Source organism: Vanessa tameamea, chromosome 12, assembly GCF_037043105.1.
Source record: "Vanessa tameamea isolate UH-Manoa-2023 chromosome 12, ilVanTame1 primary haplotype, whole genome shotgun sequence".
NCBI classification, from domain to species: Eukaryota; Metazoa; Arthropoda; class Insecta; order Lepidoptera; family Nymphalidae; genus Vanessa; species Vanessa tameamea.
In genome coordinates this window covers 1922063-1946857 of record NC_087320.1, presented here as the reverse complement: position 1 = coordinate 1946857, position 24795 = coordinate 1922063, and the positions used below count along the sequence as shown (strand labels likewise).

General features: G+C 32.3%; 3 protein-coding genes across 4 annotated transcripts in view; all 3 read left to right on the top strand.

Annotated features, from left to right (window-relative positions):
* The window catches only part of LOC113392926 (leucine-rich melanocyte differentiation-associated protein-like), a 267313-nt gene that overhangs the window by 97206 nt on the left and 145312 nt on the right, over positions 1–24795 (top strand). The window lies entirely within an intron of this gene.
* LOC135193562 (uncharacterized) lies at positions 2403–2774 on the top strand. The gene has a single exon (XM_064216553.1). It carries the CDS (start codon positions 2403–2405, stop codon positions 2772–2774), a length of 372 nt encoding a protein of 123 aa, XP_064072623.1.
* The window catches only part of LOC113395982 (neuropeptide CCHamide-1), a 41238-nt gene continuing 35138 nt past the window's right edge, over positions 18696–24795 (top strand). For both annotated transcript variants that reach the window (XM_026633742.2, XM_026633741.2), the window contains exon 1: positions 18696–18746. The gene's annotated coding sequence lies outside the window, so the exon portion shown is untranslated. The remainder of the gene's footprint in view (positions 18747–24795) is intronic.

The following is a 24795-nucleotide window of genomic DNA, read 5'->3' as shown; positions in this document are numbered from 1 at the left end:
TAATTTCGAGCTTTGAAAATTTGCCACAAACTAATATGACGTAGCAGCCTCGCTAGCCCTCTAGGAAATCCGTTACCAGCTATATTGTTGTGTTCCGGTTAGAAGGTTGTTATCGTAACTTATCAAAGGTTGGGGCACATCGAGATTTAAGGGTCAATATAATGGTTAAAATTTCTTACGATACCAATGACCATTTTCCATCAGGTGGTTCATTTGTGAATCTGCCTCCATCTTAAACGCTTATTTTATAAGGCATTTAAGTTTAATGAACCCAAAGTTCAGCCAATTACGTCGCCATCTAATTTGCCTTAATGGCTCTTGAAATTCATTTCTATTACGTATCTTTTTCCGTCATTCTTTTCTTAAATCGAGGAAATTCATTGCGAAAAAAAAAAAAAATCAAATTTAAAATTTTGATAAAAAAACCGAATATGATATCGCATCATAAAATGTTGGCATAACAATTCTCTCCTTCGATCGATTGAAAATGATTCCTTCTGATACAAGCTAATGTAATTTTAAAAAAAAGGTATCAGGCCAAGGTCTTAAATGTACTGACCGCTAAGATGTTTACACGTTAAAATATTGATTCGACAGGTTATTTGTCCAGTATGATACGTATGAATACAATTTTGTTTATCAATAAATTATGGATATATATTTTTTAAATCTTATATTTTATATACGAAGTTCAATTACATGAAGTCGTAACGTTTATGTTGTGTACATATATTCTGATTAGTTGCGATCTAGCTTAGCAAATATTACCAGTATTATATCCTAATTTATTTGCAAATCAAACAGTAATAGTAATCAATGTTGTATAAGCCTAAATGATTAAACTAACTTGTGTAACAGAATATATTTATTGGTTTAATAAACAAACACTCTCACAGACATTTCGACATTCTAAAGATGGTTATATTTTATTTTAATTATTTAAGACTCATAAATGTACGATTATAAAATAAAAATTCGTCATAAAAATATTATCAGTCTTATAATAAACCAGCGACCCGTCGAGCTTAGCACGAGTGCAATTTACTAATAAATAAAATTATGTGATATGTTATGGCACATAGGAATAAAATAGCTTTCTCAACAGTGTGGTTTTTTTTAGAATAGAATTATTAATTAATTAATTATTCCGAATATTACATCTTTAAACAAACAAACAAATTTTACCTCTTTATACACAAAATGTTTTATCTCTTTCTATGAAAAGAGATAAAACATTACATTTTAAGATGTATAAATATACACGCCGCCACAGATTGTCTTCTGAAAACGTACCCAAAAAGCTGGCGCTCAGTTTTTGATGTTGGTTTTCCTAAAACACGGAATAATTCCGTCGAAAAAACTCAAATATTTTCTGTTATGATTACTTTTTAGATAATATGCAGGATTCATTTTCTATGTATGTATGAGTGGACGGTAAAATCTGAACAAACAAGGACTGTTATTATCCTCGCACGAAATTAAAAAATCACTTGATATGTTATTTTATTATTTCCAAATAATAATGTATGCAAAAGGTGCGTCGTATGGAAGTTTATTGAACATGTCACTATATAAGCAATAAACAGGATATTACTTCGCAATGTACACACAGTAGTTAAGTCTGCAAATGATCGCATCTGTAGACTTAACTACTTTAATAAAATAATACATTTAGTTGAGACAAAAAGCATAGCAAAATTTAATAATAAAAAAAGAGAACAATTAAATAAGAAATATTTTTACCATTTCTCTGTTAGACAAAACATGGCATAAATTTATGATTCGCAAGTGTCTTTTGAAATAACAACTCAGTACATTATATACATATAACAATACAATAATTTCTTACTTCTCTTTGAGTTGATCTAAAGTAAATGTAAGGAGACTCGACAAGTTGGAGTTAATTAAAAAGTTGTACGGAACCACGCGAACTACAAAAGTGACGTAAATTGTTAAAGTTTAATTAATTATTTTCTTAAGTATTCACAATTGAAACTAAAAAATACAATCAACAATTTTTGTAATCTATTTAATTTATAAAATACATTTTAGTATAAAAATCAATCGAATATATGTGTAGTACGGTATAAACATACATAATTTTATACAAATAACTATTCACTTATTCTATTAAAGTAGGAGAAATGAATTTAAGCTAAGAGAAATACCACTCAGTGATTAATCACGATGTCTCAGAAACTATAACATCTACAAACTTGAAAATTGGCAGGTAGGTTCTTTATATTATGGTGTAGACACCCGCTATAAACTTTACAAAACCCGGATTTTACGAAATTCTATCGCTAAGGGGGGTTAGGTTAGGTTCCCTCGGTCGCCTCCTTCCGAACGTGGTGGGGCCGGGGTCGCTATGCCGGCGTCTATATTCCGGCGTAGTGAGGTCGATGGCGCTGTACGGTGCCCCGATCTGGGTAGTTGCCCTCACCGCTGATAATCGGGCCCTGCTGCGAAAGCCGCAGAGGGTCATAGCGGTGAGAGGCATCAGAGGGTGCCGTACGGTGTCGTGGACAGCGGCGACACTTCTCGCGGGCGATCCGCCCTGGAAGCTTCTGGCGGAGGTGCTCGCGGAAGTGTACCGGTTCCGGGTCGAGGCGAGGAACTGCGGCGACCGTCCAGGATCGGCGGAAGTCGGGCGGATCAGGGCTCTAGCCCAGCGAGCCCTGATCGTCCGATGGGAGGAGGACCTGGGGTCACCCACGGCGGGCCTGGCGACAGTGGAAAGACGGAGAGGGTACCGCTGGTTTTTTAGTGGGTAAACCCGGCGTACCTGGGTGCACTCAGCGTCCAGAGCTCCGGGGAGTCCCACACACCCCCCCACTTTCCATCACGGGGGGAAGAGCGTAACGCGTTTTTCCAGCGAGAAAAAAAAAAGGTTAAGTTAGGTTTGGGTGCATGTCAGTCGCCTCCTCGTGGCGCACCCTGGGCAACGGGGCCGGCTTGAGCTTGCTCGTCGGCCACGGCTAAGACTGACGCGGAGGAATGCCGCGGGGTCGCTCCTGGTACTTCTCCGATCAGCGGAGTGGACTGTGTGAGCGGCCTCGTTGGCAAGAAGAGGGGGGCTCGTTATGAGCGTCGGAGGTGTGGTCGTACACCGGTGGTCAGCGGCGGAGCCAGTCATCCTATCCGCCGCAGGGCGTCAGCCCTTGGCGCCCGGCCTCCAGTGGCGGACTCAGGGAGTCCATTACGTTAACGGGACGGAGGCAGCGGAGGAAGGCGCGCCTTTAGGCGCGTATTCATTTATTTGGCCGCCTTACGGTGGCCGCCGCCGGCGGGGCCGCGGTGGTAAGCCATGGCGTTCCCATAGCCCCACCATTATGCGGCGCGGTGGAAACCCGAGGAGGTTTTAGTGGGTAGGACAGGACATTAGCGTGCCCTGGCACGGGGCATTAGGCCCCGGTTGAGTCCCACATACCCGTCCCGGTCCCCCGACCGGGCCGCATGCGTAAATGCATTTCCTCCTCGTAAAACAAAAAAAAAAAAAAAGGTTAGGTTAGGAAAAACGGAGGTTGGATGTTTATGTTTTATAAATTTCGCGCGGGTAAAACCGCCGGTTCAGCTAGTCTTATTATAATGCTAAAATTTGTGTATTTAGATATTGGTTACTGGAATCTTATAATGGGTTTTGACAGAAATTTCGTGTTGAAGTCAGTTATATAATCCGTCTGCCTGTTAGTCTATCATCTTCAGTTGTCTGTCTATCTGGAAATGTTTGACTGCACGTCACCTAAAAACTACAAAGAACATGTTAAAGCAGTGGCACTCATGTTTTCTTGGATATTCTAGCAACATCACCTTTTTATTTCTTTGATATTGTCTTCATAATATTTTGAATATTTCAATAAAATCATAAAGATTATTTTTTTGTATCTATAATGACACGAAATAGATGATTCAGTAATGTTTTTTGTTGAACTATGTCTGTTCACGAACGTGTAATTTAATTATATTTTGTTTTGCAGAAATTTTCAAATACAGAAAACGGAATTTTAGGTCTTAGTGAAACGTCCAGTTGTCACTCGTTGGCCAAATGAAAGTCCTACAAATTTCGTTAAGGAACGTTTAAAATACATTATTTTTGTAGCCAGAGTAGACTTTACATAAACATTAATGATTATACATAAACGCGAATACTCAAAGCGAAGAGAAAGTTCTTCGGCGTGATGGGAATACAATTTCAAGGTCAAATTTGTTTTTGTATTTCAATAAATATACATTTTTATGATTTATGCTTTTTCATTCATTCTATCATTCAAATAATAAAACGAAACTTTTTGAATTAGTATATTGTTCGCTAAAATACAATCTTGACAAAATATTCAGAAATACAGCACAATAGTGTAATATTATCAATATTATTACGCGACTGATATTATACTTTGTCGCAGTAATTGTCGTGTGTCTGCGCCAACCTTCAAACACTCCGGCACGTACAAGCACTGGCGAATCGCCAGATGCGCTGTTATTCGCCTACCCCCTTCTACTTCCGTCATCGCTTAATTATAATATAACTTGAAATATTTTGACAAAGTAGGTAGTTCAAATTATACTAACTTATTATAATATATGTGAACAACAGTGCTTTAAATATTATAAGTAAAGCCTTCGTATTTCACTGATGAAAAGATGAAAGCTAACTTACGTTGAGACGCTATTTTAATGCGTAATGCGTATATTATTTAAGGGTTTTTCTTATACATATATATCAGTTACGTGGTATTAAGATTTGAAGGGTGAGTGAACCAGTATAACTAGACACATGTAACATAACACCAAAGTTCGCATTGGTCGTGTAAGGCATATCATCTGTTAGTCAATTTATCTATTTATCTATTTTATTAAAAAAATAAATAAATAAAATGAAATGGAGCTGAATTTAAAACAATCACTTTATCGCATAAAGTTAAAATTTTCAAATAAAATCATTTCTTAAAAACGATTTTTATTTTTAGATACATTTTGTTGCATATGTACTGTTAGAAACGCACAAGGAATCATATTCAAAGAGAACTGTCGATAGACGTGAGATTGATTCTGGAAACTTGAATTTAGAGGCACATACTTATGAACACGCATAGACCAATCTAAACGGCTCTACTGACGAGGTAACGAGGAAAAAAAAAACAATTCCAAAATGAGATAGCGTCAGTAAGTTGGCAAAAAAGAAAATCTGCTAAAATATTTATTAAAGCAGATACAAATTACCACAAATTACTATAAAAGAAAACGTATTGTCATTTAGAAGAATCGTAGATACAGCGTCAGTTGTATATAAAGTGTTTTAAAGAACACAGACAGACTGTTTATTTTCTGTAAATGTCCAACTGTCCATCTGATCAAAAACCTCCTCTCCTTTCCAGACAGTTTGGAGCTTTCGAGTACTTTAGCGAGCCTCAATAAAAATCGATGGCTACAATTGTGGCAGAATTACATCCAGCAGAAAATCAAACATTTTCTCAAAATATTTCTCTTAACAGCAGAGCACAACATTATATCTCTGTTGTGCTCTCTTGGGTGAATAACTTTGACCAATCCTCATAATAAGAACTATCAACATGTAAGGCCATAAATATAAACAAATAAAACTTAAAAATTGTTACCGTACAAATTACGTCCGCATGAAACGATGGCAACAATACTAGCAGCTTTTCTCCATTAAATCGCAATTCCTATTCTCTATGGACGTAAAATGAACCCAGACGGGAGGGCTCCTGTCACCGGTGCAGTCAATAGGGTGAGGTGTCATACTTTTAATAAAGATTTTTTGAAGTTATCTTCAAGATTCAAGTGTTTCAATTGCAAATGGGACCAAGACTAAATTTTGAATAAGAGTCGAATGATTTAATCGCTTCTTCGCTGATTTGAGACGAGGTTAGCGTGTCGACGTTCCTTGGAAACCAACGTCCAGCCAACAGGTCTCTTGCCGTCATCACGAAATAATAATAATCACCTAATAATAATAATATATTATTAATTCAGATCGATATATACATAATATAAACATATTGATTTTCATTTTCCCTCACCTAGGGTACCAATGCCGTTACACATTGGTACCCTAGGGAGAATAATATGAAACAAATGAGAAAACGAGACTGACCAAATTAAAACAAATCGTCATATTTTAGAAGACTACGTCTTACTTTATAATTTATTAAAATAATTTCAATTTAATTTGTTTTCCTGAGAAGGGTTGTGTATAAATACATACTTCAGGACATGGAAACTTAATTGTACAAGTATGTCTTTACTTCTCGTAGTTCTACAAGATTCTACTCAATAAAATAAACCGTGAAACTGTAATTATTCCAACTTTGTTACCAATATACTAGAGAACATTTCTAAGGGAATTTCTGACATTGCACATACCATACCAGAGCTCGAAATCGGAATAGCTCCGTTTTTACAACTCCATCTTTTACTTTTAACATATGCATATATATTAATTTTCTGTTGAATACGGTGAGTATTTTACGGCTTTAAATCATATTTATTTATGTGTGTATAATTTTCAGCCTTGCGGTATTCCAAGAGATGCCACTCTACGAGCTACGTAGCAGTTCGCTACGTTGCTACGCTCATAGCGGATTTCGTAGTAAATATAAAGTATTTAGTTAAACGTCTAATGTGTAGATGGCGCTTTTCCCAATTACGGCTTACAATGCTATTGTTAAAAACGTTCATGTAATAACAATATTTACTTGCGCCAATAGATGGCGTTGGGAGTAATTTTTGTATCATCTGAAGTCATCGAAATTGAAAATAAAATTAATAAGTAGGTAGGATAACTTAGAATAATCTCTAACCAAACAAAAATGTTAATATCGTTTTAAAAGTCTTACTGCATTGATATTGGCGCTGTAAGAGATATTAACCATTTCTAACGTCGCCAATCCATCACCAAAACCTTGGGAGCTAAGATGTTATTTCGATTGTGCCTGTAGTTATACAGTCTCACTCACCAGGAATCCAATAATACTAAGTAATGCTTATGGGGTAGAATATCTAATGATGAAATCTACCCAGACGGGTTTGCAGAAAGTAAAAGAACTTTACTAATTCTACACATTTCTACGCATATTACTATTTGGATACTACGAAAGCTAATTATTAAAATTTATTGTAATTGCTAAGCAATTTATAGGAGAAGCCACTGCTTCTTATGCTAATTTTTCTCGGTAGAATTAACATAAATAACCAGTTGTAGTTTTACATAATACTACATACATTATTCACAAATTATTCTCAATTTCAAAAAGTAATAAGTAGATTATTTTTCATAGAATTTATTTTAAATACTTAACCAGAGTTCCTTTATTTAATCCTGATTAATATAATATTAAATTGAAAAATGTTAAAACATACTATTCATAACAATTGCTACATTATCGATATGAAAATGTATCCAAATGTAACGTATGTTAATCAATAAAACAATCTATCAATTTAAATATTTTTAAACTGTCTCTCTTTAAGAAATTAAAACAATACTTCCTGTACGCAAAATGGACGCTGGAGAATCATAATTAACACCCAGGCATAAATCCTGCCTGGATTAAGCCTGATTGTTATATAATACACTATTTTATTTTCTATGTCAATTGTTAAATCAAAAGGAAACACTCATCAGATATTCTACTGCCAAATAGCAGTACTCAGTATTATACAGTATGGTGATGTTAGGAATGGTTAATATTTCTTACAGACCTAATGTGCCGCAATCAGGTGGCCCATTTATCCGTTTCTATATAATAAAAAAAGATTTCAAAGTATGTATACATATAAGTTGGAGGATACGAATGTTGTTATAGTATTCATTCCATTCAAGTAAAAATAAAAGTACAGTACACTAACAGCCCGTAAATGTCCCACGACTGAACTAGGGTAACCTTTTTTTTTAATAATCTTTTGGAATTTATACTATATGCATTTGGAATATATACTACCCTTTTATGATGGTTAGCAATTGCGATTTGGATATGTATGTGGCAGATTTTCATGTAACACATATGGGCCACTCGTGGTGTCTTTCTTCACCGTGGATTCCGAATTATAAAGTTATATTGACGACCTCCGTGGTCGAGTAGTGTGTACACCGGTTTTCATGGGTACGCCACTCCGAGGTCCCGGGTTCGATTCCCGGCCGAAACGATGTAGAAAAACTTCATTAGTTTTCTATGTTGTCTTGGGTCTGGGTATTTGTGGTACCGTCGTTACTTCTGATGTCCATAACACAAGTGCTTTAGCTACTTACATTGGGATCAGAGTAATGTATGTGATGTTGTCCAATATTTATTTATTTATTATTTATTAAAAAATAACAAAATTCATGGGAATCTACGACTTCGTACCCGTTAAAATTCACGTATTCTAATTACTGGGCTATCTATGTTCATGTAGTAATAAATAGTCTTAACTTGATATAAGTTAAACATTAATACTTCAACGATGTGTAAAATACCGTTTCACGACCTTCACACGTAGAGAGCTCGCGTCGTAAAATCGCCAATGTATGCCCAATAAATTGGTTTTCATTAAACCATTGTGAGTGTTTAATCTGACATTTTATAGCGTTGGGTTCGAGAGTGGGTTGTGAAGACGTTTAGGGATCAGCGAAAAGTATTTTTTAGTATGGAAACACTTAAATATGTTACGAGTTAGTCTGTCAACGTTATATTCGATTTAAAACATGATAGAAATTTTAAAGTAATAAAATAATTTATTTTCTCGCACTTTTGTATTCTATATGATTTTAAATTAGGAATAAAAATAATCATTATAATTTTATTTCAAATGATGTATTTGTTCTACTTGCAGTTGGACCTTGGAATAACAATGCAAAACCTTCAATTAAAAATGCAACACCTCGCCTTAATTACCTCCACTGGGTTGATTAATTTTTCGCCCAGAGGATCGGTTGATTGATTGATTGCGATTCAATGAAGAAACAGCGATAGCATTCTTGCATATATAGTCGCCCATATAATGAAGATATTAATATGAATATTACTATTCATTGTAATAAATTTTAAGTAAGCGTACGGTTTAGCTGTGACAGGGTGTGTAATTCTCAAAATTGCGACGCCACAACAATTAATTATTGAATTGCTTCGCTCGCTTCAAAACGCAAAGTCAAACAATTCCTACGTCAAAACCCGTTTCAGTTCAATCGCTGATTATTATTGTTACAAATTGATATTGTTGACTTAAGATATTTGTCCAGTACTGATATTCTATTAACGCCTCGACGATACTCGCATTGATAAATTGCATTTGTCCGAATGCCTGTACTCAAAAATATGAGGATCATTTTCTTATTACAGCAGAATGTACAAAATTCTATCTGTATCAATAAGATTAATATTATGTAATAGTAACTTAGTATATCACTTTTTTAATAGAATATAATATTATTAGAAGTAGTTCAACAGCGCAGCTTCACTCGCTTTAGTGCGTGACAAGCATATTCACGCTTTGTTTGATATATCTACTCTTGTTTGTCTATAACAATAAATAATAAAAAATCGCTTTCAGCTACTGTCTGTATATCCGCTCATTTCTTCTAAACCACTTCTGATGCGATTTTCACGAATTTAAGAGCGATAAATAAGGCAGATTTTTAAAAGAATAATAGCAGTCTCATTATAAGGAATTACTAATTAAGCTTAACGTTTGTTTTAGAAACGACAATAGCCTAAAGGGTCAGAATCGATCCTGTGTCTTTTTAAAACCCTAGTCGATACCGCTATAAACGCTTTTTTGTGAATGGAATCTGTAAGTATCTTACACAAATTGGGTGAACTATGATGACTCTTTATTCATAAAACTGTTTTTTGTTTTAGTGCGCTTACATTGCTAACCTTAGGTGATACGTCAAAACAATGGAGCATAAAATTGTGGGTCCTAAAAGCCTATACAACAACGGCGTCAGTCTATTTTCTAAGGTCAAGCATAACAACTTTTTTCATCTATCGTAATCTGCAGAATTCAGTATTAAACTTGCATTTAAATTAATATTTCAGTTATTTTGACTATTTAATGTAAATTATCGGACTGTGAGAGCCGAGATGGCCCAGTGGTTAGAACGCATGCATCTTAACCAATGATTTCGGGTTCAAACCCAGGCAAGCACCACTGAATTTTTCATGTGCTTAAATTGTGTGTATATTTTATCTCGTGCTCGGCGGTGAAGGAAAACATCGTGAGGAAACCTGCATGTGTCTAATTTCAACGAAATTATATCACAAGCGTATTCCACCAACCCGCATTGGAGCAGCGTGGTGGAATATGCTCCAAAGCTTCTCCTCAAAGGGAGAGGAGGCCTTAGCCCAGCAGTGGGAAATTTACAGGCTGTTCATGTAATGTAATGTAATATAAATTAATATCGTCTGTTACACAATCTCATTCGAAGGAATACTTTAGAAGATTTCACCAATTCTAAATAAGTTGCAACCAATGTACAAGTAGACCAACATTGTTGGATATTACAGTCGTCCTATTAAGCTATTCTCTAACAACTAGCTTTAAACTCTCCGCGAAAAATGATGGTATAATGTCAAAAAGTCATATACGACATTGCTACTAATATTCATAACACATAAGGCTATTTTATAACATCTCAGCGTCTGTTCCAACTTTATGAAATTGTTAAGTTATAACAAAGCTAATGAGTGCTAATAAGTTCTTAATATTTTAATATCACTTGATTTTTTATAATTAATTTCGAATCAAATCAAATCGAAATTATATCGTACAAGTAGGCGAAGAAAAATCGGCAAGAAACTCAGTACTATTTTCTCGAATTAAATATATTCAACTATGTACAAATGTATATATTTTTAAGAAAGAAAATTTTGTGAAAGAAAATAACTTTTTACTATTATAAGGTTGGCATAGTCTAAAACAAAGCGAGATACATTGTCTTTTAGGTACAAAAGGCTGCATTTATGAAGCATATATATACAATATTATAATTTAAGAACTACTAATTATTATAACGTATAAACTAGTTTTATTTTTCATGCATTTATAATTTTTAATAATACTATTGTAAGGGCACAAGTGAAACCAATACTTAATCAAAAAATTACATTTTATCAAGTCACGAAAGCAACATTTCGGATTACCTAATAAGGTGGTCCAAATAAGTTACAGATCACACCGATATATCAACTGATAGATATTGGTTACTATAGCAACGGAAAGAGATGGAAAAACAAAAGAAATCCGTTGTTGTTAGCTATCCTTCTCTGACATCTTTCTATGCTATTTGCAAGTACTACAACGACAGGACCAGTCATAGAACCGCTTATACACTTAGAAGTTCCATGCATTTTTCAGTGGAACTTTGTCTTAGAATCACTTATTTAGGACTTGGAACTTATTTTTCTTTGCTGAATTTTCGTGGTAATAATTTAATACTGTATTATTAAGTTAATTAATCTGTTATCGATGTTTATTTGCATTGACAATTTTCAAGACAAATGTATAAAATAATAGAAATATTCTATCAAAATCGCTTCTCAAAGTTTGTCATTTGCTTAAAGCGTGATGACATGGTTTGATTATAGTTTACTAACATGAATATTATTCCTTGTTTAAATGCTTTAGTGTTTTGAATATTAAATATTTCTCTACTATAACTTTTAAAGTATTATATTATTTACTCAATAACGCGAAAACAATTGTATAAATGCTAATAATACTTAGCAATATGATTAAAATGTATACAACCTATATACTGTTCTAGTGAGATCTAGCATTCAATCGTTTCAATATAAATTTCTAAGGATATTTAGTGGATGAATAAGCAATTAAACCTCGGGTCACTTAATGCCTTTTCTATTTTACGAGAATTGTATCGTATATTCCTGCTGATTGAAGTTCAGCACAAAATCTTTATCAAAAATAAATAAATATTGGACAACATCACATACATTACTCTGATCCCGATGTAAGTAGCTAAAGCACTTGTGTTATGGCAAATCAGAAGTAACGACGGTACCATAAACATCCAGGAAAATATAGAAAAGTAATGAATTTTTCTACATCGACTCGCCCGGGAATCGAACCCGGGACCACGGAGTGGCGTACCCATGAAAACCGGTGTACACAATACCCAACCACGGAGGTCGTCGTAAATAAACTTCAATGGAATACATCTGTTTTGAAGCCTCATTGTCGTCTCAAGCCATTAGCAAGTATAAATTACATCAAGAACTAGTAAAAAACAGCAACTCTACCTAACATTGTTATGATCTAAAACTAAGGGACTAAACCATCAAAATGATTTGGCCCACATCAGAACGTGATGTAAGCTGTGAAACGCCACACGTAACGGTGTTGCATCCACACCGGAAATCTTTGAACAAATACTGTATCTATAGCTACAGTAACATAGTTGTTCCTTGTACGTGTTATAGTCTACATATCAAATATTAAGGCGTTCAGTTACATAAGTACATATATTGAAAACGTAGCAGATTTTACGTCAGTAACGTCTTTAAAATGGTAAACTACTTCGATCAATTTTGATCTTAACTTTAGATTTAAATTTTTCATTTCAGAATGTTTAAATTCAAAGAATAAAACTGAATACCGAATGTTACAAATATTCAAAAAGTATATATTATTGTTAATTTTATACCACAACTAGATTATACATGCAGCTTCGCCTGCTTGTGTTAAATCAGAGTTTATGCTGTCTCTATTCCAAATTTCGTCGAAATCCTTCCGTTTTTGTGTGATTGAGTAAAAAGCATACAAATTGTTACATTTATAATATTAGTAAGACCAGCTGATACTTACTGTCTAGTCTAATTACGAGTATGTTCTAGTCTAGTCTTATTCTACTTCTATTAATTGTCAATAAACTTAGTCTGAATCCGATACCACTGAAATAAATAATTTTAGCATTCAAAAACTACAGCAAAATATACTTCATTCTACAAGGTTAAATATAATGTAAAGCTTCCACCGTTCCGGTATATTATACCGAGACAGGTAAGACTCAGTATCTTTTTCTTTAATAAAAAAATGTAATATTTTATAAAACTTTAACATTAGAAAATCTCAAAAATCCACTGAATCCATGTTAATACTTTAATTAATCTGTTTTTATGTATAACGTTTAATATTTATGAATACTTGGGATGGAATCAAAAATATATGTTTATATTTTAAACATCAAATTTATTCCGGTATAATTTATTTAGCTAGGTGAAGAATTTTTCAAAGATCTGCAAGGCAAATCTACTCTACGTACCTACCTATGTATTTATTTTATATAATGTATGTTTTGTGTTATATATTTTGGATGGTGAGTGAGCCAGTCCACAAATTCAAAGGTAATTTTTACTTCGTCATAGTTCATACTTCATGAGTGAACTTCTGGAACTGAGGTTCCAGAATGTCAATTTTTTATTGGATGGATTTTTATAGGATTTGATCTTTTTTAAGAATAGCCGATTCAGTCAATCAGTCAGGAATACTTCATCATTATCTCCTCTAGATTGACTCAAATATCAATATAACTAAAAAAATTGTATGCTAACATTATTGAACATAAGGCAAAACATTTATTTCGCCGGCTGTTCTCTGGTCTATAGAGGTATTATGAGAAACTCAAACCTCACCTCTTGAGACAGAATGCTATACGCGAAATTGACATTAACAATCAAATAAATGTATAGGATACGTGTATAAAACAGCGTATCAGCATGAGCCGGAAGAACAACTAATCAGGACTTGTACTTCTATTTTAATTTGTTTTATTTCTTGTTCTTTCTTATTTGCTATACTCTTATTAGGTCACGATTTACTTGCTTTAACCGCCTGATCTCTTTCAACATACAACTTGAATCAATTAAAGTTGAAATATGATAAAGCTTCATCGAATCAATTTATGAGGTTTGAATTTAACTCGCGTAGCAGTAAATCGTCTAAAGTAACGCAATACAAAGAATATGCATATTCAATATGAATAGTATTAAATAAAATATAGTAAAAATCTGGCGTTTTTTATACGACTATATTGATACCAACTAAAATTTTGTATTCCACACGAAGACAAACCTCTATATTGTATGAAGATCAATTATTTGACGGGCGTCCTTAATATAGTCGCCATTTAAATTTTACCACCGTAACTTTATTGGTCCTTAGTTGTAATAAAAGGTTTTTGTGAGCTGCGGAGGCGCCTCGCGCTCATTATAATGTCCATCACTTATAATTTGAACGTTTATAATTCATATACGATAGCACATAGAGTAACGCGAACGACGAAATGAATTTCAATAATAACATAGACTCTAAATCGAAAGAAAAACTATGTTCTATAACAACAAAACATTACACACTACACTTTGATGTAAATATAAAATTTAAGTTGATTTTTAATAGCAAATTCAGTAAATAAAGATACACGTTCTATTGATATCTAAAATACGAAAAATCTAAATGAAATGAAATTGATCACGTTTCGGTCATCTGATAGTGATGGATGGTAAACTTTATTCATTGGCTTTAGCAGTGTATACCATCTTAAGTCTTCAATGGGTCAAACCACGGCCCTAAGCTATACCTGTAATACAGACTCACTCACAATTAAAAACTAAAGAAATAAGCACAAAGAATATGCGAAAATTAACCAAAGATCATGCTACTAATATTCCTATCTACCACTCCTTTTAAGAGTATTACTTATGTTAAGAGTACGGACGACGATAGCCCAAGGGGTCAGGATCGATCCTGTGATTTTTTACCTCGCTAGGCGGCCCCAAAACCATTGCACTACCGATGCTTAAATGAATGAATTATTTCAATAAATGAAAAACATGAAAATTAATTCGCAATTTCTTACTCTGGTCAATTCCAGCTTTCATTTACTATTTTCCCTTAAAACTTTTGTTATTTAACAAAAGATTATTTCAATAAAGTCTTAAAATTATATTGTATTTATTATTGTTATCATGAGGAAAGCAATCAAGATCCTTTCGCAATCCGTTCGTTAATATTCAAATTTTGAATTATTACTTCGTTTCGAACTTAGAAATAACAAATAAAGCGAATGATTAAGTTGGTAGTTTCGCTTTTAAAGGGTAACTATTCAATGTTCGTGAGTTCAATTCCAGTAATAATTAAAAAACAAAAAACTTTTTAAGTATTTAAGACAGTAAGTAAGAAACACTATATTTACATGATGAACTTAACTATATACTATATTTATTATACAATTAAATTAATATGTCTATATAAGTTAACGAATATAAAGTCAGTTTATTAAAATTTAAGGATAAGGTTTAAAGATATAAGGCTAGGTTGTCATTGTGGTTTGATAAGATTCCATTTTTGAAATATTACTGTAAAATATCGTTGATATATGAAACAGTGTCCTGATATTTTGGTGACAATGGAAATTACTGTAATTAATATTGTGCTATCGAAATCAACAAACGTATAAACTGTTTGCAATAGTTTTGTGATGTTTCATTAGTGTTGTTCAGTAACGCGAAAAATTAATGACACGGTGCACGCTCTAAGAGACAAACGCTAACAGTTAATATTTTCAAAATTCAAAGCCATCGGTTTGTTCATGGGATCATTTCATTTGACTATGTGACGTAGACTAACGACCATGTTTGTATTATCCACTCGATTCATTATTTATCTGTATAAAGTTAATAATGAATCAAGTATTAAATTTCTATGAAAATATTTCAGTTATGTTATATTTCAGCGTTATATACTATGTTATAATTTATTATTTGTATTTTTCTTTTCAATGTCAACATTGAAAATCTTTTAAGAAATAATTACACATGTGTTAGGTTAACTTAAGTTATGTTTTTTTGAAGAATCTCTTTAGGTTACATTAACGAAATTTCGCCATATGTATATCCACCAATCTTTATTGGATAAGCGTGGTGCAATAAGCTCCAAACCTTCTCCTTAAAGGTAGTGTAGGCCTAAGCCCAGCAGTGGGAAATTTACAGACTGTAGTTTAAGTTAGGATTTATTGATAAGTAGCTGAATCTGTTTTACTTGCACGAAATTAATAAAGCATTACCTATAGGACAAAAGACGTCACACCCCCATTTTCCAGACAAGCACCACTGAATTTTCATTTGCTTAATTTGGGTTTATAATTCAGTTCGGCGGCGAAAGAAAACACCGTGAGGAAACCTGCATGTGTCTAATTTCAACGAAATTCTGCCACATGTGTATTCCACCAACCCTCATTGGAGCAGCGTGGTGGAATATGCTCCAAACCTTCTCCTCAAAGGGAGAGGAGGCCTTAGCCCAGCAGTGGGAAATTTACAGGCTGTTAATGTAATGTAATAAAATTAAAAAAATGAAAATATAGTAAAAAATATATGTAGAGCAAAACAGTTGTATATAGGTTAGAAGTATTTCATACCTCAAAATAGAGCATCTATCTTTATAAACATTTAGTGCAGTGCTCACTCGTGAAATGTTGTAAGTCGACTCATGTGATATGCTATTTTGATACGTATGTATTTGAAGTATTCTAATTATTATAGGCAATGTCGCATATCACTCTATTTCTATTTAAGGATCGTGTTCTGTTTCCAGCTATAATTATTTTGTATAAAATAATTATTTTAATACAAATATATATACGCATTCTTTGAATATAAGTATATTTTCACTTTGAATAAAAAATATTACGTACGCCACATAACGACGGCGTCGTTAGGGTTATTCTTGAGCTTTAAACGTTGAGCAAAGCGTCATTGTATCCGTCATTTAATGAATTGACGAAAAGAGAAGAAACCCGTTGTAACGATTTCGCTTTCGATATATATTATTAAATGACACAGCACAGCACAGCACTATGAAATAAATCAGCAACGTTTGAGTATAATTCAATGACAAGAAATAAAATTGTTACTAAAAATCCCGTGTGAATTAAAACAATAACAAAAATTAGTTTAAATAATATTATATAAAACCGTATATAATGAAAAGAGAAAGAGGGAGAGAGAGAGAGACAGAGAGATGGGAAGGTTGCCTATAGGGAATGACGGTTGTTCTTACGTCATGATTTCTAAAACACTTGGAACAACTTAAATGCAAATGAAATGTGTATTGATGTAATGTTAATAAAAGAGCAGCAACTGATTTTCCTGCCGGTTTTCTCGGTAGAATCTACTTTTCATCCCGGTGGTATCTTTATATTTAATTCAGTACTGTGATATGAGCGTACTTGAATGAAGAATATTTAGATTTTGAATAAAACTTTTGAAACTATTTTTGGAAAGATTAAATACCTTTATACCCAAAGCTATTCAGTGCACATCGTCATGCATGCCCTAAGTCCTTTTTTATACACGTTATTTCAAACATGTACTGTACATCTCTTAAAGGAATTGTTCAAATTGCGAAATGTAAAGGAAATTTTCATTTTCGTAAATGCTTTAAATTTGTATTCCAGTTATTTTTTGTTAACATAAATTTGCGATACAACGTATGCAACGTGAATGATCATGAATTATTTCTAACTTATGTTTAACTTAAAAATTATTGTTTTGTGTATTTAATTAATCTTCTAACGATTTAAAATTACTTATGTTCTGTTCATATATTTAACGAATCGTTATTGTACATCATCAATCTATTATTTTTGAGTTACGAGTAACGAACCGTTAAATCCGTTCCTATACGTCACTAAGATACAATTTCAGTAGTGAGACCTTTCAAGACTGTTACTTTACTTAGTTTATTTTACATAGAATAGGCAATTTATATATATACTGATAGGCCGCAGATCTCGAGATCCTGAACTCAAACTCCTCCTCGGACCGTTAAAAACTTTGAATTAATTTCACCTGTACGGAGTCGGGAAAGCCAGTTTTAACCTATTTTAAGTCATATTAGGGCTGAGATGGCTTAGTGGTTGAAAAACTAAACATGTTTATCTTTAACGATGATTGCAGATTCAAATCCGAAATGTACAATTTTTTCTCTGAAAGAAATCATCGTCAACTTGCACCATTCTTCTATATCGTAATAAGCCTTTGTCCACTGTGATATTTAAAAGCAGTTTCAATACGCAAAAAAAAATTTTTTTTCATTAATTCGTTATATTTTTTGTGTTTATAATTCATCTCGTGATCAAATCTCGTGATGTAGGAGAATATCATGGAAAACCTGTATTTGTCAGTAAAATATTTCAAACCATACATATTGGAGCCTGGTGCTTGGAAAATTCTCCTCAAAATTATTCAACCCGTGCAAAGCCGGGACGATTAACTAGTTTATTATTTATTTTTAATTAAAAGAAACATTTTCCTTTCAATTTATGGGTTATCTAACCTAGAATTTTCCGTAAAAAAAACTAAACGCTTTATAGAAAAACTAAAAGGTTACAAACGTCTTTATAAAATGATACAAGCTTCATAGAAAAATATTTTCCTTTACTTTGAATTTATTTAAAAGATATAATCTAAAGTTTGATAATAAACTATGCAGTCTTGAAGAAGTCCCACACAAAAGTCGGATGTAAGTCAGATGAACACTGTCGACTTTTACAGGATGTCCGAGTATTTCTATAATTCTGTGGACATATTTATAGCTAATTCACATATAGAAGTCGTTAGTGCGTGGTCAACCTAACGCTTTGACGCGTATATAAGGCGGGAAATGGCTCCGGTTTAAGTAGATACCTGTGTGCCGTTGACAGTGGTGGCCGGATAGGATAAAAAACAGAAGTAAGTATGAAATTTTGATATTTTCAATATTAGTTATTATATATTTCATTTTATTTTAATCTATATTTTTTATGTTACAATATTATTATTTTTTTTTTTTATAAATTATTTTACAACTACAAAGAAAACTATTTTTATGCCACTAATTATGTATGTAGATTTTTCTATATATATGCTCTTAAAATATTATAAATTATGTATGAAGAATTAAAACCGACATATATTTATATTCACTGAGGGTTGGAAACTGAAAGAGTCGCATAAATTCGATGTTAATTATCTAACATATACGTATATAGAATTATTTTCACCTCGACTATTTCGTAAAAATAAATATAATTATGAAACATAAATTAACAAGTTGGAAAACATTCAAAAACTGATTTTTGACTTTATAGTTATTTCAAATTTAGAACAATATTTATAATTTATAATAAAAATTAATTAGAATTTCGACGTATATCATTATTTTAACTATATTCTATGATAAAATTTTTAAAATTAGATGTTTGTTGAAATAATTGACTTTATAATTACCAGTGACTCGTTTAACAATAGTAATAATCTCAAAATTTCTAACTGTTTTTAATAATTTGTACGAACTGCACTTTTTCATATAATATGCGTATATATTTATTAAATAAAAAACTTTATATGTATGTTAATCAGTCACACTTACAACTGGATGATTTAAATAACTGTTGAAGAACAAGAATTTCGTGGAATGAGATACAGCTTTAAAAAGCTTTTGTTTAAACTTACGTTAAAAGGTGGCGGTCAAATCTTGTAACGGAATTTTAAATTCAACTGATTGTGTTAAAATCATTATTAAAACAAATTAAACTTTGTATATTAGGCTCGATAAAAGCTATGGGGATGAAATAAAAGCTTATATTTCTACTGCGTAGGACATCCTTTATGGTGTAATTTGAAAGGCTTATGCCCATATCTTAGAACATTTGCCTCGATTTGGCTGTAACTCCAAAAATAAATTATCAAGTATTGTATATAATATTTCTTATTGATATTCCTATAGTGTAATTAAAAAAAATAGTTTACATGTACGTAGAGGCAAATCGTTGAAGCCGGTTTTTGTGTTTAAAAGTTAGTTTAGTACATAGTACTAATTTTAGTTATTTAATTTGGTAATTTAAAAGTGCACTTCAAATTAAAGAACGGTTAGAGAAGCGAGTTCTCTAATATTTCGAAGAATATTGACTTTGAATTGAATTATGAATACTCACAAAATATATCTAATGGATAAGATAAAAAACTTAATATCAGTGACGTTGAATAACAAACAAAAAATATTTAAATTTTAAAAAAGTGAATAATATATATTCACCTTTTTTGAAATAGGCTTAAGTACCAACGACTAAGTTCTTCCGTTTGCCCTTTCAGTTCTGTTCGCTACTATGTATGAGAGTATAACTTATATAATATAGTATATTGCAAAACGGTGACGAATGTAGCATTCCCCGATCCACAAATTTTTCTAAGACCGTAAACTGATTATTCTGATGTTCCGATTTCAAATTACCGATAATCCGATTTAAAAATAAATTATGTCGGAAAATTAATTTCCATATATCCTAACACTCCCAAATAAAAAAAGCTAATGTCAAAACGAGATGAATGATGCCGTCGAGTGATCTATGATCATACGGGTACTTAAAATTATTGGCAATAAAAAATATTACTTTTTTTATTATAATAAAGTTTCATCCAAGTCCTCGGAAAACAGTACATTTCGTAGTTAAATATTATACATTCGGGATGATATATTATAGATATTACAAGAGGGGTAAATTGTTTTAAGTTGCACAACTTAAAAAAAAAGATATCCCTTATTGTGGCCACTCTTTTTGTTACTATACTCAAGTTAGTTCAGGGAATCAACATAGTTGGTATACCATGAGAAACATAATTAAATGGACAAACAGAATATGTACAATTTTTTTTTAATTTGATTTAATATGACATATCTCAAAAAAAATCCCGTCAATCAAGCGTTAAGCCTGATATCACTTCCGAAAGAAATCACTAATTTAATCGAAAAAAAAAAATTAACTCGTTATAGGACTTTTAAGCTCCCTTTAACCCTAGTCCCATATTGTGAATGGCCATCTTAATCAGAGTCGTTTAATTATAATTATCAAAAATTAACACTCTTACATATATAAATATAACATCTATATATATATTTTTGTATATATCTGATATTATGAAGTGGTAAAATTTGTTACTTTTTTGTAGGGAGTACTAAGGAAGTAATGGTACGATTCTAAAAAAAAACACCGATAGAGAGCTATATTATTCCTGAGTGATACAACGTATACATTATATTTATATAATATTATTTTCTTCATTACATAGTATAAAACAAAGTCGCTTACCGCTGCCTGTCCCTGTGTATGCTTTGATCTTTATAATTACACAACGGATTTTGATGCGGTTTTTATTAATAGATAGATTGAATCAAGAGGATGGTTTATATGTAAACACTGATAAATTTAGAGGTTTTTAAAAGTGACGTCCTAATTCTTAGGGATAACCCACAATAAACATTTTTTATTCTTTACTTTTTACGAGAAATACTGACTTATTTTCGAAGCGGTTTTAAGTAATACAGCATTAATTCTTATCCAATTAAGTTAAATAATTGTGCATTTAATTTAAATCAATGTAGCCACTTACAGCATGTCATTTAAATTAATATTTTCGAAGATATTACACATTTAAAATGCAGGGACATAGCGGTTTGAATTGTCTAATGATAAAATGCTGTGAACGTTGTAAGACATTCTGTAGTATATTTAGTATCAGCATTGCACCCGTGCGAAGCCGGGGCAGGTCGCTAGTTATTAATAAATGACACCCGAGAAGCCAGGGTACGACACCATTATTTTAATACATCTACATATATAATTTTTTTCATTTAACTTTCAGATTTAGTAACAAGCAAATATTTCTTTTTGTTTTGATTCAATTAATTCATCGATTCAATGCACTTTAAATTTTTTTTTTAATTTATAACTAGCTAACCATCCTGTTTTCGCATGAGAAGCTTATATACATAAAGCCTTTATACCGTTATACATACAAGTCTATTAGTTTAAGCCGGGCACGCCAGTAAAGCTCGTAGTCGGCAGGATGTAGAACATCTTCGACGTTACATCATTACAACCAAATTACAAAAACTTCAATTAATAATACATTTAAACGTTCCTCATGAATCACTCCATCTATTAGAGAATACCGTTAAAAAATCCGTTGAGTAGTTTTTGAGTTAATTGCGTTTAGACCGACAAACGCGGTGGACGGATTTCGTTTAATAATTAATATTTTATATAATGTATTTTTATTATAAATTTGATTCATTAATAACGCAATTTAATTAAAATGATTTTTTCAATGAAACAATAACTAAAAACTAGATAATAATATGTCCCTTCCGCCTGTTTCTCACTAGCTAACTTATCCTGCGGAACACAACAATACTACGTACTGCTGTTTAGCGGTAGAATATGGTACCGACAACTGTGTCTGCACAAACCCCTATTAAGTCCAATAAAACCCGTGATTAATAACCTATAGGATATGTATGTCGTATAACTTAGTAGAAAACGAAAAAACCACAGATTACAAATATATATAATTTAAATAATTAATACGTAATTATATTCGTATGAGTTTTAGTTTATTGAAACGACTATAAGACTAATTGTTGATGCAGCTTTTATGTTCTAATTTCAAAACTTTTGACAGATATCACTTAAATGTTATTTTGATTAAATACGTTAGGTTACATTAAGTTTATTTTTGTAAGCGTTACATTAAACTAACTGTAACAATTACAATCAATTTCATATGAAAGTAGAACTGCTGTTTTTGTTTTGATTTGGGACTTTTTTATATCTCACCTGGGAACAATTTAATTTTCCGAGTAAAGGGTATTTTATACGCTGCAATGCGTTTTCTGACAATAAAAAATACCTTTACTTTTTTTATTTGGAATTTTGGACCAGTCGTTTCAGATATAGCATAACAAAAAACCTGACAAATAACTTAAGAATGCACTGCTGGATCTATCCAAAACTTAAACAAATAATAATATATCATAATATTTTATATACGTTATTTTTTATGATAATAGTAGGCGGACTAACAAAAAGGCCACCCGATGGTAAGTGGTCACCATCGCCCATAGACAATGGAGCCGTAAGAAATATTAACTATTCCTTACATCGCCAACGCATCACAACGGTACTAAGGTGTTAAGTCTCTTGTCCCTTTCAACCGGAACACAACAATGCTGAGTACTGTTGTTTGGCGGTAGAATATATTATGAAGAGTGGGTGGTACCTACCCAGACGGGCTTGCACAAAGCCCTACCACCAAGTAAAATATGAACGTAATTATGAATGTATACGATTAACAAAGTGAATCAGACTGTCTTTTATTAAACATATACAGTTTTCATGATATTCAAAATTGAATACATAATTATAAGTGACTAGCTGAGCCGGCGACTTTGGCTGCATGTAATTCAATTTTTTTAACAGTCTTCATACTAATTAAATAAATGAAGCCTATTAGTTGTTGTCCTCGGCTTCGCTCGCGTTCTAGTTGTTGGTTGTGAAATCATAATATTAGAATATTGTTACTTATTGTGAATGAATTGTTAAAATAATTTCAACAGATTCAGAATTATATCGATAGCAAATGAACAAATATTTTATCCTTAGAATATTAATTATATATGTATACGTATATATAGATATTATAAACCTGCCATAGTATCTTGTTCAACGCCAAAAGCTTACCTGATTCGTCAAATTTGGCGCGCGATTAACATATGACGCCGAGAGGATAAGCTACTATTCATCTTGATTTGATATTTAGTACAAACCACAAATGAACATAGGTGGCAAGTATTTACTAATATTATAATACGCAAGAATATTTGATGATTCCAAATTCGATATAATGTTTTTGCATAGACTTTGAGAGTATCATACGTATAATTTCTGAAAGACTTATTAAAATCCGATTTACTATTACAACTATGTACTGAATGATCATTGGTCGCCAATTCCTTGATCAGTCTCATCGACCAATTACAATTCAGATGTTACAATTAGGTAATATGATTTTGATTCGCTGTTCAGAAACTAAAGTTATACGAAATATTCATAAAACTATTATTTATAATATAAAAAAAATACTTTATTTTTATGTAACCAAATAATACTTTTAAATACATTTTCGTATTGTTATGTTCCCCCCTTAGTTCCAAGTTATCGGATCATTACTTCCATCACTTAGATTGCTAAGTGATTACAATCACTTTAAGATATAATTATATTAATTTAAATTAAATACACACGATATATTTATAATAATAAGCTTTAAAATCATTGTTTATAATTTATTTGTCTTCATTCCATTTATTTTGTCCATAAAACGGGTAAGAATTTGGCAGATTATTATTTTTTTCCAAAAGTACAGTAGTAATGCCCCATTATAAGGAAGGAACCCCCCCCCCATTTTTACCCCTCCAATTAAGCTGAAAGCTTGTGGGCGAGGATGACAATAGCCCAAGGGTTCACAATCAAACCTGCGACTTTTTACATCGCTAGGCCGCCCTTAAACCATTGCGCTATTATACCTTAGATATGTTATCCTTCCTTCTGTTTATCCTTCCAAATACCTTGGGAATTGCTAGAGAGTCGGTTATGTGATTATAAGAATATTTTGATTTTAAGCCAATTTCTAAAACATCTAAGGGTTGAGATTTGAGGTTGGCTGGCATCATTGTGTTGTTGCATCAGTGACTTTTGAGTTGATATCTGAATAGTTCTAGTAAATATGTCTTTTATAAAGTCTTCTATATATATTGCGTTATATAAAGCACAACAATATATGTGCAAATCAATCAACTCAACCAGAGAGATTTAGTCGCAGAACGAATGGCTATTAGTGCTGCCACGGGAGCATGATAACTAATTTCAAATTAGGGTTTTTACTACAAAAAACCTGGGTTCGA

Excerpts from the sequence above, each read along its gene's own strand:
- LOC135193562 (XM_064216553.1), top strand. The coding sequence starts at position 2,403 with ATGGCGCTGTACGGTGCCCCGATCTGGGTAGTTGCCCTCACCGCTGAT.